This window comes from Loxodonta africana, chromosome 3 (genome assembly GCF_030014295.1).
Source record: "Loxodonta africana isolate mLoxAfr1 chromosome 3, mLoxAfr1.hap2, whole genome shotgun sequence".
Taxonomy (NCBI): Eukaryota; Metazoa; Chordata; class Mammalia; order Proboscidea; family Elephantidae; genus Loxodonta; species Loxodonta africana.
Window position 1 is genome coordinate 145,309,188 of NC_087344.1, and position 10,863 is coordinate 145,320,050.

General features: G+C 36.4%; 2 protein-coding genes across 5 annotated transcripts in view; one reads left to right on the top strand and one right to left on the bottom strand.

The window, feature by feature from the left end:
- Positions 1-2,115, top strand: part of GLMN (glomulin, FKBP associated protein) — a 43,075-nt gene extending 40,960 nt beyond the window's left edge. For 2 of the 4 annotated variants that reach the window (XM_010598110.3, XM_010598111.3), the window contains exons 17-19: positions 228-351; positions 1,108-1,190; positions 1,290-2,114. In XM_010598110.3, coding sequence (XP_010596412.1) covers positions 228-351; positions 1,108-1,190; positions 1,290-1,406 — 324 coding nt within the window. In that variant the 3' untranslated portion in view covers positions 1,407-2,114. Of the gene's footprint in view, positions 1-227; positions 352-1,107; positions 1,191-1,289 lie in introns of all 4 variants that reach the window. The other 2 variants (XM_064282281.1, XM_023558414.2) reach the window with 2 other exon arrangements.
- Positions 2,116-2,147: 32 nt separating this feature from the next.
- Positions 2,148-8,396, bottom strand: C3H1orf146 (chromosome 3 C1orf146 homolog). The gene is made up of 5 exons (XM_064279965.1): positions 8,322-8,396; positions 5,752-5,845; positions 3,573-3,741; positions 3,071-3,149; positions 2,148-2,387 (listed from the first exon to the last, which is right to left on the bottom strand). Exons 1-5 carry the CDS (start codon positions 8,394-8,396, stop codon positions 2,268-2,270), a joined length of 537 nt encoding a protein of 178 aa, XP_064136035.1. The 3' UTR covers positions 2,148-2,267.
- Positions 8,397-10,863: the final 2,467 nt, after the last annotated feature.

A 10,863-nucleotide genomic window follows, 5' to 3' on the forward strand; every position in this document is an offset into this window, starting at 1 on the left:
GCCCTGAATACATTTTTGTTTTGATTGGTATTCACATAAAATAACTAGATATAGTAATAAATGTATTATGAAATAGTAAACTATCCAGTAGACAGTGATGTCTTTGAAAGGCAAGGACCATGTCTTACTCATTTTTGTTTGTTCAACTCTCAGCACATTTAGTAATAGTAGGCAATCAATGTATGTTGACCCAAATAACTAATTCTTTCATTAATTCTTCTGAACAGACTGGATTATGGACAGAACTCGGAAAGATTGAGAATAATTTCTTAAAGCCACTCCGTATGGGACTTAATATGTCAAAAGCACATTATGAAGCAGAAATTAAAAATAATCAAGAAAATAACCACGGTTGGTAATATATAATTTCATTTTCAATTAGGTCTAAAAATTAGCCAAATTTTGTAGCCGTCAACATTTATATTCAAAAGAACTTTTTATCTTGAACTTGTTTAATTTATATCAAACAAGGGAAAATGACAGCTAAATTATACTTTAATTAAAATGATTCTCAGCTCCATAAGCCAATTAACAGTGAAACTGGATTAACAAAAGACGAATCAAAGCATATTCTGGTTTAAAGCTTAAAGTTCTGATTAATGATCTTGCATTACAGGTATTTCTGTTTTGGTACGATTGTACTTCCTTTGGTTTTGCTTGGTTCACTCCCTACCTCACCTCTGAGTAAATCTGTACAAATTATAAAAAAGAAATTTAGATCGAGAATTACTTTTAAGTCAGCAGTTCTGTGTTTTCTTGTGATCACTTCTGTATAGATACGGTATTTCCACAGTCATTACTAGAAATTCTGGGTACAAATATTATAGACGGATGAAGTTTATAAACTTTCACTTTCTTATACATGCCAGTATGCTACTCACCTAAAGAAGCATTAATTTACATGTTATAGAATATAATTTTGACACTTAATTTTATTTGCTTATGGTTTGATTTAAGCATACCCTGAGATTTCAAGCAGTAAAACTTAATTTATATAAATAACTGCCATATTTTTTAAAGTTAATGATGAAAGCAGCTTATAAATTTATTATTGAACTCTGAGAGCTATTTAATGGATGTGACACATAGTTTTTTCTTCTCTTACAGAAGCCCAGAAGTCTAAAGATATTTGTTCTGTAACTGTATGCGGAAAGGAGATCCCTAATATGCCTCCTGAAATGCAGCTTAAGGTAATCTGAAGTTTTCCTAAGCTTTCTAAATGTACATCTAGCTGAAGTCTTCTGTTTTGCTTTGTTTGGTTTTAATACTGATTTTTCTTGGCATTGTAGGTCCTACATTCAGCTCTCTTCACATTTGATTTGATTGAAAGTGTTCTGGCTCGAGTAGAAGAACTCATTGAAATAAAAACAAAGTCTGCCTCTGAAGAAAATACTGGGATAAAGTGAAGGTTCCACCTCCTAAATAAAAACTAGTAAAATATTGTATTTTCTGACTTATTTAATACCTTTATTAAAAATTTTTTCTCATTTTATCAATTTGCTTAATAATGCATAGACCAGTAGTAGTCTTTGGTTTTTAAAAAGTTATCTACATGGTGAATAATTCCCTTATATGTATTCTAAATACTACTTTAAAAAAATCCAATACAAACTAATAATTTGTATCATAATTCCATAAAATGTAGTTGAATTGCCTTTATTCATTCATGTATGTGAGTTTCTAACAATCCTGATAAACACTTTCTGCCAGACAGATGCCATGTTACATTTTAGAACTCCCTGTGTCAAACTGAGTATCACACCGTTTTGAGTTCGGGCAGCTGACTGCTTCCCTTAGCCTCCTTCCCTGTGTCAGGAGGAGTCTCAGGGAGCAGGGTCCCTTCACCATCTCTCCAGCAAAAGTTACAATGTGGAGGCATGTGCAAAAATTAACTTTAGAAATATATGCAGCTCTTGTGGAGAACCTTTTTTAAAAAATGATTTTTCCTTTAGTCTAAGGGGCTAATTATTAGCAAATTCTGTGTTTTTATTTCCTAGTAAATATTTGTCCACTCAATTTACTTTGTACCATTAAGAATCTACATCTGAATTTTACAATATTATGTACCAATTTTTTCTTAACATTATTAAAGGAATTATGTAACAAAACTCCTTAAAATAAAATCACTTCTAATTGTATACATTTTATTTCAAGTTAACATAAAAATGTTTTAAATTTATTTTTGTACATTATAATTTAACAGGTTTAATTATTTTAATATTTCTTCCAAAAGAGCATTTATAAATGATTCTCTTATTTGAGTCAAATTAATCACTACTAAGTTTTATCTTCTGAAGTGTTTTCCAAACAGGACTTTGTTCAATGATATAAGCTTTAGCTGTTATCATTCTGTAGCAGATGCTATCTATGTATGGCTTGGAGGTGGTCTGGAAGAAGATACAAATATGCAACATTATTAACAGAAATAAGGTATTTTTACAGTCACATCAAAAAATACCTTTCACTCATTCAACAAATCTCTGTTGATCACTTTCTATGTGCCAAATACTCTATGACATATTAGAGTTATAAAGAGGAGAATGCCTGACTCCTATCTTCAAGGAATTTCAGACATGCAAACTAAGAATTAGAATACCGTAAGAATTGCTTTAACGGAGATGTGTTCGAATATACGAACAAGTAATACCTAACTCTGCCTCGAGGGTCTGGGGGGTGTCTGGGCACATCCCACAGAGGACAAGCATGAAAACAAAGTGGACAACTGGTGAAGAGCATTCCATAAAATAGCATGTTTGCACTCTGACAGTTCATGACCACCCTCTGACCAGTATTCATACTTCAGAAATTTGAATTTTGAAGGAAGATGTAAGTAACCATCATGGTCAACACAATGTATACAGGACCAAATACTCTTTTGGCCCAGAATGAGTCATACTTAGTGGTATCTGATGAAGTTGAGAAGTTTGGAAAGAATTGCATGCTGAAATATCAACTTCTCCAAGGGAACAGAATCCCGTATTTGTCAACCCTGCTCAAGAGGGTGTGCAATGTGAAGTCAAGAATCTTAAAAGTCTATGAATGTGCGTGCCATTTTCTTCAGGTGACTCACCTTAGCTATAGTGCACATAAGATTAATAGCATTTACTGTGTTGTGTACTGGAAGTATCCGTAAGTTACTACCCAGGAATCTGAAAAACAGTTCATAAGTTATGTAGATCATATAACTTTAACATCTGTTATCTTAAGTAGGTGGGAAAACATCTGTTATCTTAAGTACGTGGAAAAAAGACACAAACCTCTATTGTTTGTTACTTGTTTACTCCTTCATGCCCTGCCTTCTTCCACAGAGGATTTTTGGTGGCATTGTAGCCAGTACTTAATTGACTACGAAGTGTTCATTTTTGCCTAGGTCTTTCAGGAGAAGCCCGTAAATCAGCATGAACTCTGAAACTTGTCACACTGATTCATCAAATAGCTGTTTGGCCTGTGCTTCATTAAGTAAGACAGGTTAACATTGTTAAGTTTATCTTCCAGCAAAATAAAACTTGCCTGCCTAAAATAATTAAGAACACATTTCAGAAAAATATGTCTGTGGTGATATTCTTCCATACCTCTGCTGAATCCTGAACATCAGTTTCCATTCCTCCGGCCCATGGAGGGCAGCAGTTAGAACCAAAAAACTGTTTTGGTGAATGTTTATAAACTTCTCAATTTTGGCTAGAAATATTTCTTCAGCTGACATAAGACATTCTTTAGCATCCATCAATAAAAATGCAACTCCTAGAGAAGGTGAATATAGTAATTGTGACAAATAACAAAATATCATTTTGTCATATAGATCAAATTTTGTTGTAAACTCAGCAAAATCAACAAAAATTCCTGTAACATAAAAGGTGTCTGGGCCGTTAACAACCACCCATAAACCACCCATAATCCCAAACCCTTGGTTTGGGATTATAGGTAGTTGTTTAAGTTGATTCTGACTCATAGTGACCCTGCAGGACAGAGCAGAGCTGCCCCCAAGGGGTTTCCAAGGCTGTAAATCTTTACAAAAGCAGACTGCCACATTTTTCTTGAGTGCTTAGCCACTGTGCCACCAGGGCTCCTTAAAGGACCACCCGTAAGTAGTAATTACCATAACAAGATTCTTAGACAACACAATAGGTCATTCTTTGAAGTGCCCTATACCAAAAAAAAAAATTGTAAATATATAAGGGGAAAATCTTTTTTTGTCAGTAACCATTCTTTTTTTGGACTAGGGTACTGTTCATAAGTTAAACATGAAGGTAATGCTTAACTTTAGTTAAAAGATGAATTTAAAAAGTTAATTTTCCATGTTACACTGATTTTTAAAAGATGGAAATCAAGAAAGGTAGTCTTAAGCAAGCCTTCAATTATTTCTTGTTGGAGAAACCTTCCTACCAGAACGTAAACTATTAGATAAATTTATACACTCTGAGATGATGTCTGGGATCTCTGAAACAGTATCAGGCCTGTAAGGATGGCTCGAAAGAGAAATCTGATCTAATTATTATAGCTCTTTTAAAGACTAGGGAAAATGTAATTTGGGGAAAGCAGCTATGTAATTATGTACTAGTTGAGTGAAACTGGGCAATTTATATAACCTCTCTGAAACTACGTTTCCTTTTCTGTAATATGAGAATACTTCTTTGTTAGGTTTGTTAGAAGAATTAAGTAGGATAATATATATAAAGTGGCCAAGGTATATAGTAGGTATTCACCAAAAATATTTTACTTCTCCCTGGTTGTTGTTGTTAGGTGCTATCCAGTCATTCCCAACTCTTAGCGACCCTGTGTGCAACAGAACAAAACGCTGCCTGGTCCTGCACCATCCTCACAATCGTCGTTACGCTTGAACCCGTTGCTATAGCCACTGTGTCAGTCCATCTAGTTGAGGGTCTTCCTCTTCTTTGCTGACCCTGTACTTTACCGAGCATGATGTCCTTCTCCAGGGACTGATCCTTCCTGACAGTACGTCCAAAGTATGTGAGACGTAGTCTTGCTATCCTGGCGTCTAAGAAGCGTTCTGACTTCCCTCTGGAGGGCTCTCTATTCTACCAGGAAGGATAAGTTAGAGGCTGAAGCAGTTTCAGTCTGGAAGTCTATTTCTAAGAACTTTTAAAAGAACCTGTCTTCCAAAACCTCTGCTAGAGTAGACGGTGATTTGCAACCCTAATAAAATGCATTATCTCCACCTCTTTTATCACTTCTATCATTTCCCAAGCATAAGAGGAACTGCCTCTTCCCATCTCCCCAGTCTTCTCTTATCCTAATTCCTTTTCATCCTTTGCCCAGGACTCATAGTTCTAGTATTTTATGATTTCAAGAATTTTTCTTTTCCTATATAGTTTTTAGTATTTCTTTGTATTTTCAGCAAACTCTCTTGTACAAAAATCACAAACCATTTTCCTATACTGTTTTTTATACATGAACTTTGACCAATGTGATGTTAGCTTCTTCATTAATACAGGTAATATTTAAGTATTGATTGTGGGGCAAGTGGCTTTGTTTTAATTTCATCTTAGGTCCAAAACAAGTTTTCCCCCCATCCTCTACCAAATCCCACTGATTCTTCTTTAACAACTGTAATCTAAAAAGGAATGTTTTGTAATTGACAATATTCACTGCTTCCCAACAGTAACAAAGTTTAATACATTTACTTATCCCAAAGGACCTTAAGCTTATTAGTTACCAAGCTACAAATTTATTGGAATTTATACTCACATATTTTATAAGAAAACTAAACAAAAAATAGCAAATATACTGTACCAGAAAGAGAAAATATAATTGATCCATTTTCCACTGTCTCTGAATACCGGACCTTGTGGCTTTGATTTTCGAGGGCCGTTGCAACTTCAAAACTCTAAAAACATTTTCAGAAATACAAACTTAAAGCATGCTTCCAATAGTTTTTTATTAAAGTTAATTTTAAAAAAGTAAGTCTGGGGGATGGAAAATGATACTGGTGAAGAACGAGCTTTTTGGATCAAGTGGACACATGAAACTGTTGGCATCTCCTGTCTGTAAGGGGGATGAGAGGCCAGAGGGGGCCAGAAGCTACCCGAATGAACACGAGGAGAGAGAGTGTAGGGAAGAATTGTGCTGTCTCATTGGAGGGAGAGCAATTAAGAGTGTATGGCAAGGTGTATGTAAATTTTTGTATCGAGACTGACCTGATTTGTAAACTTTCACTTAGAACACAAAAAAAAAAAGGGAAAGATTAGTCCAAAGGACTAATGGGCCACATCTACCATGGCCTCTACCAGACTGAGTCCAGTACAAGTAGATGGTGCCCGGCTACCACCACTGACTGCGCTGACAGGGATCACAATAGAGGGTCCTGGACAGAGCTGGAGAAAAAGTAGAACAAAATTCTAACCCCACACTTGCTGGCCTGACAGAGACTGGAGAAACCCTGAGAGTATGGCCCCCAGACACCCTTTCAGCTCAGTAATGAGGCCACTCCTGAGGTTGACCGTTCAGCCAAAGATTGAGCAGGCCCAGGGAACCAAACAAGACTTAAGGGGTGCACCAGCCCTGGAGCGGGGACTGGAAGGTAGAACGGAATAAGAAAGCTGGTAATAGGCAACCCAGGGTTGAGAATGGAGAGTGCTGACATGTTGCGGGGTTGTTAACCAATGTCATACAACAATGTGTGTACTAACTGTTGGATGAGAAACTAATTTGTTCTGTAAACCATCTAAAGTTCAAAAAGATAAAAAAAAAAGAAAAGTTTGCCAGCTTCTGTTATATCACTTTAAAGATTTGATCATCAAAAGAGAGAGCAAAAATATTTAGTTCTACTGAAACACTATATATTTAGACGTGAGTTGTGTGCTACAGTTATTTATGTTATTTAGAGATAGAAATTAAGAACAATATTAACCAAACTACACGAACCAGAGCAAATGCAAACTTCTTTTTAAAAAACAACTTTGATTTGGAAATAAATTTGGTGATGGTTACACAAAAGTGTGAATGTAATTAATGCCGCAGAAATATACACTTAAAAATGATTAAAATGGCAAATTTTATACGTATTTTACTACAACAAAAAATGTACAGAAAAAAAACTTGGATTCTGAAATCCATTAATCTACTGGAAGGTAGGTGGAGGTGTGTTCATTAGATAGTTGGCAGAACCAATTCGACTGTTTCTATTAGTTACTTTAGTATACTTTTAAAACGTTTTAAGCCCTTAGTGAGTCAGAAAACATGTATAAAGACAGCAACAGAACTTTTGGTTTAAGTACTAACCATTTCAAAAATCACATTTCATATTCCATCTAAGCAATTAGGTCATATGACCCAAGATGCTGAAATCTAAGTGGTTAATACTTTTCCTAACTTACTAAAACTTAACCCTGTTTGTCTCCAGGGTAGATAAAAATCCCTTAGGTAGGTTAATTTTATAATTTTGCCTCAGAACATGTATATTTTAAGCACTTAAGCTGGAATTTTGTATAAAATATACACTTCCTTTCCTTCCTAAAGACAGTATTTGCTCCACTCAGATCTTGACCTAGAGTTCAACTGTGGTTCTTCCCATGGGTTTTCTTCTAGTGTAAAACTATACATTGCTTCCAGCAATGGCAGAGTAAGTAATTTAGATCAATCTTCCTGCTGAAGACAACCAGAAAAAACTGAACTTTTTTTTAAAATCTACCTGACTGCATCAGAGAACTAGAAGAACAGTGAAAAATTACAAGGCCAGGATCTATACAGAAATTCAAAGAGAGGAGCCCAACGTTTAGGCCATTTTTCCCCAGAGGGCATCTGCCAATTCAGAAGGAGGCAGGTGAGAGGCTGAACAGAACTTTTGATAGAACAGCTCTCACAAGGATTGCAGCCCAACCTCAAACTAAGGGAGAATCCCTGAAACTGTATTAAGGTGATAGTGAATTAATAGTGCTCCCAAACACCTTGCACTCCCTAGAGCAACCCTTCTCAATCAGGGTTCCTCATTTGAAAAACAAGGAAAACGATTTAACTATTTTCTCAATTCTCCTATAGCTAGTACCATTCTAGATATAAATTAATTCATATAACAGATGCCTTAGGGCTAGGGTTAGTTACCATATTTAGCCAATAAGAATACAGAAAAGCCAGTTAAATTAGAATTTTAGATGAACAATTTTTTAGTGTAAGTATATCCTATACAATATTTGGGACATGTTTATTGCAAGGGAATACTTACACTAAAAAAGTTTTTCATTTTTTATCTGAAATTCAAATTTAACGGGGTATTCCGTATCTTATCTGGCAACCCTAGTTACGGCATTGTCGTTGTTAGGTGCCTGTTGTTGTTGTTAGGGGCCATCCAGGGGGTTCTGACTCACAGTGACCCTATGTACAACAGAACGAAGCGCTACCGGGTCCAGCACCATCCTCACAATTGTTATACTTGAGCCCATGGTTGTAGCCACTGTGTCAATCCATCTCGTTGAGGGTCTTCCTCTTTTTCACTGATCCTCTACCAAGCATGATGTCCTTCTCCAAGGACTCATCCCTCCTGGTAACATGCTCTAAGTATGTGAGACATAGTCTCGCCATCCTTGCTTCTAAGGAGCATTCTGGCTCTATTTCCTTCAAGATAGATTTGTTCATTCTTTTGGTAGTTGATGGTGTATTCAGTATTCTTCACCAGCACCATAATTCAAAGGCATCAATTCTTCTCCTGTCCTTCTTATTCATTGTCCAGCTTTTGCATGCATATGAGGTGACTGAAAATACCATGGCTTGGGTCAGGTGCACCTTAGTCTTCAAGGTGACATCTTTGCTTTTTAATCCTTTTAAGAGATCTTTTGCAGCAGATCTGCACAATGCAATGCGTTATTTGATTTCCTGATTGCTGCTTCCATGGGTGTTGATTGTGCGTCCAAGTAAAATAAAATCCTTGACAACTTCAATGTTTTTTCCATTTATCATGATGTTGCTTATTGGTCCATTTGTGAGGATTTTTGTTTTATGTTGAGGTGTAAGCCATACTGAAGGCTGTAGTCTTTGATTTTCATCAAAGTTAAGGCATTAGGAATTTAATTCCTTGCAGAATGAGGGCTTCTCTAGAGGGAGATAACATCATTCTAGGCCTCGAATTATCTCTACACACAATTCAAATACAAATTCCAACACACAATAAAAAATAATCAGACATACAAAGAGGCAAGATTACATGAGAAAGAACTATCAGAAACAGCAAACAATAGAAACACACCCACAGGGGATCACACAGTGGAGTTATCAGATATACTCCTTAAACTTGCTATGCTTACTGTGTTCAAGGACATAAAAGACAAGGTTAAAAATTCTGCAAAAAAACAGAAACTATATAAAAGGATGTAGCAGATTTAAAGGACACCCTGGTGCTACAGCTGTTAAGAGCTATGGCTGCTAACCAAAGGGTCGGCAGTTTGAGTCCACCAGGCACTCCTTGGAAACCCTACGGGGCAGTTCTACTCTGTCCTCTAGGGTCACTATGAGTCAGAATCGACTGGACGGCAGTGGGCAGTAGGTAACTTTGCATTTGACATTCAGGGCTCATAGCTTGTCATATATATAATAATTTTACTTGTTTTTTTGGGGGGGTCTTCGTCATAGGAGGGGTCGCCAGAAGTGTCTGACTACTCTGCTGTCTTGGCCCTGCCCCCCATTATTTTCTTGTAACTACATGCCTCTCTATTGAGAGTAAATGATGTTGCTTAATTATATGGCATATAATAAGCACTCAGTGAATATTTAAGTGGAATAGGGAACTTAGGTACAAAAAAACCCCAAAAACCTACTGTTGTTAAGTCGATTCTGACTCATAGTGACCTCATAGGGTTTCCAAAGCTGTAAGACTATCACATCTTTCTCCCTTGGAGCTGCTGGTGGTTTTAAACTGCTGACTTTTTGGTTAGCAACTGAGCGCTTTAACTACTGAACTACCGGGACCCCTTTACTTAGCTCCAGGTTCATTATTTCAGTAAAGTTTATTTCTCTGTTCTATTTAGAATTCTTAGGGTTTAGAATTATGTAGAAAGTGACTTACATAGGTATGTTAATTTTTCTATAAGGTATGTTATAAAAACCCAAAACCAAACCCACTGCCGCTGGGTTGATTCCGACTCATAGCAACCCTATAGGATAGAGTAGAACTGCCCCATAGAGTTTCCAAGGGGTGCCTCGTGGATTTGAACTGCTGACCTCTTGGTTAGCAGGCGTAGCATATTATAGGCTTCCTGAAATAAAATCTATGAAAAAAAAGAGAGTTAAAGTAAAATATCATTCCTTTTTTCAAATGAAGACTATTTACTTATATAGCAAATAGTTGACTTTTAGGTAGCAGATTTAAAAGTCAGGAAAGCTTCATAAAATTTGAGTCAAATCTCTAAAAAGGAAAGCAGTTTATTACTTAGACCAATGGAGGAAGACAAATGTGAGAAGAGCAAGGACAAAGAATAAGAGGCAAAGGCATCCAGACCTAAAGGTACGACGCCCGTGTGGTGAGTATGCAAAGTGTACATGAGTCAGTTAATTTGGACATGCGGTTAGGAATAACTGCGGGCAGATTGTCAGAACCCAAGTATGCCATGCTAATGAATGTGAACCATACACAAACCCTCTGCTGTCAAGTTGATTCTGACTCACAGTGACCCAGAGTAGAACTGCCCCACATACGGTTTCCAAGGAGCAGCTGGTAGATTCGAACTTCTGACCTTTTGGTTAACAGTCGTAGCACTTAACCACTGTGCCACCAGAGCACCAAAGATAAAATTAGGAAGTATTTAATTGAGAAAAAACAGTTAAATTCAAGAGTTGATTCTTCAAAATAACCAAGAAGCTAACACTAGATTTTCCAAAGTATGTTTCATGGAATATTAGTCACGTGAGATAGTAAAA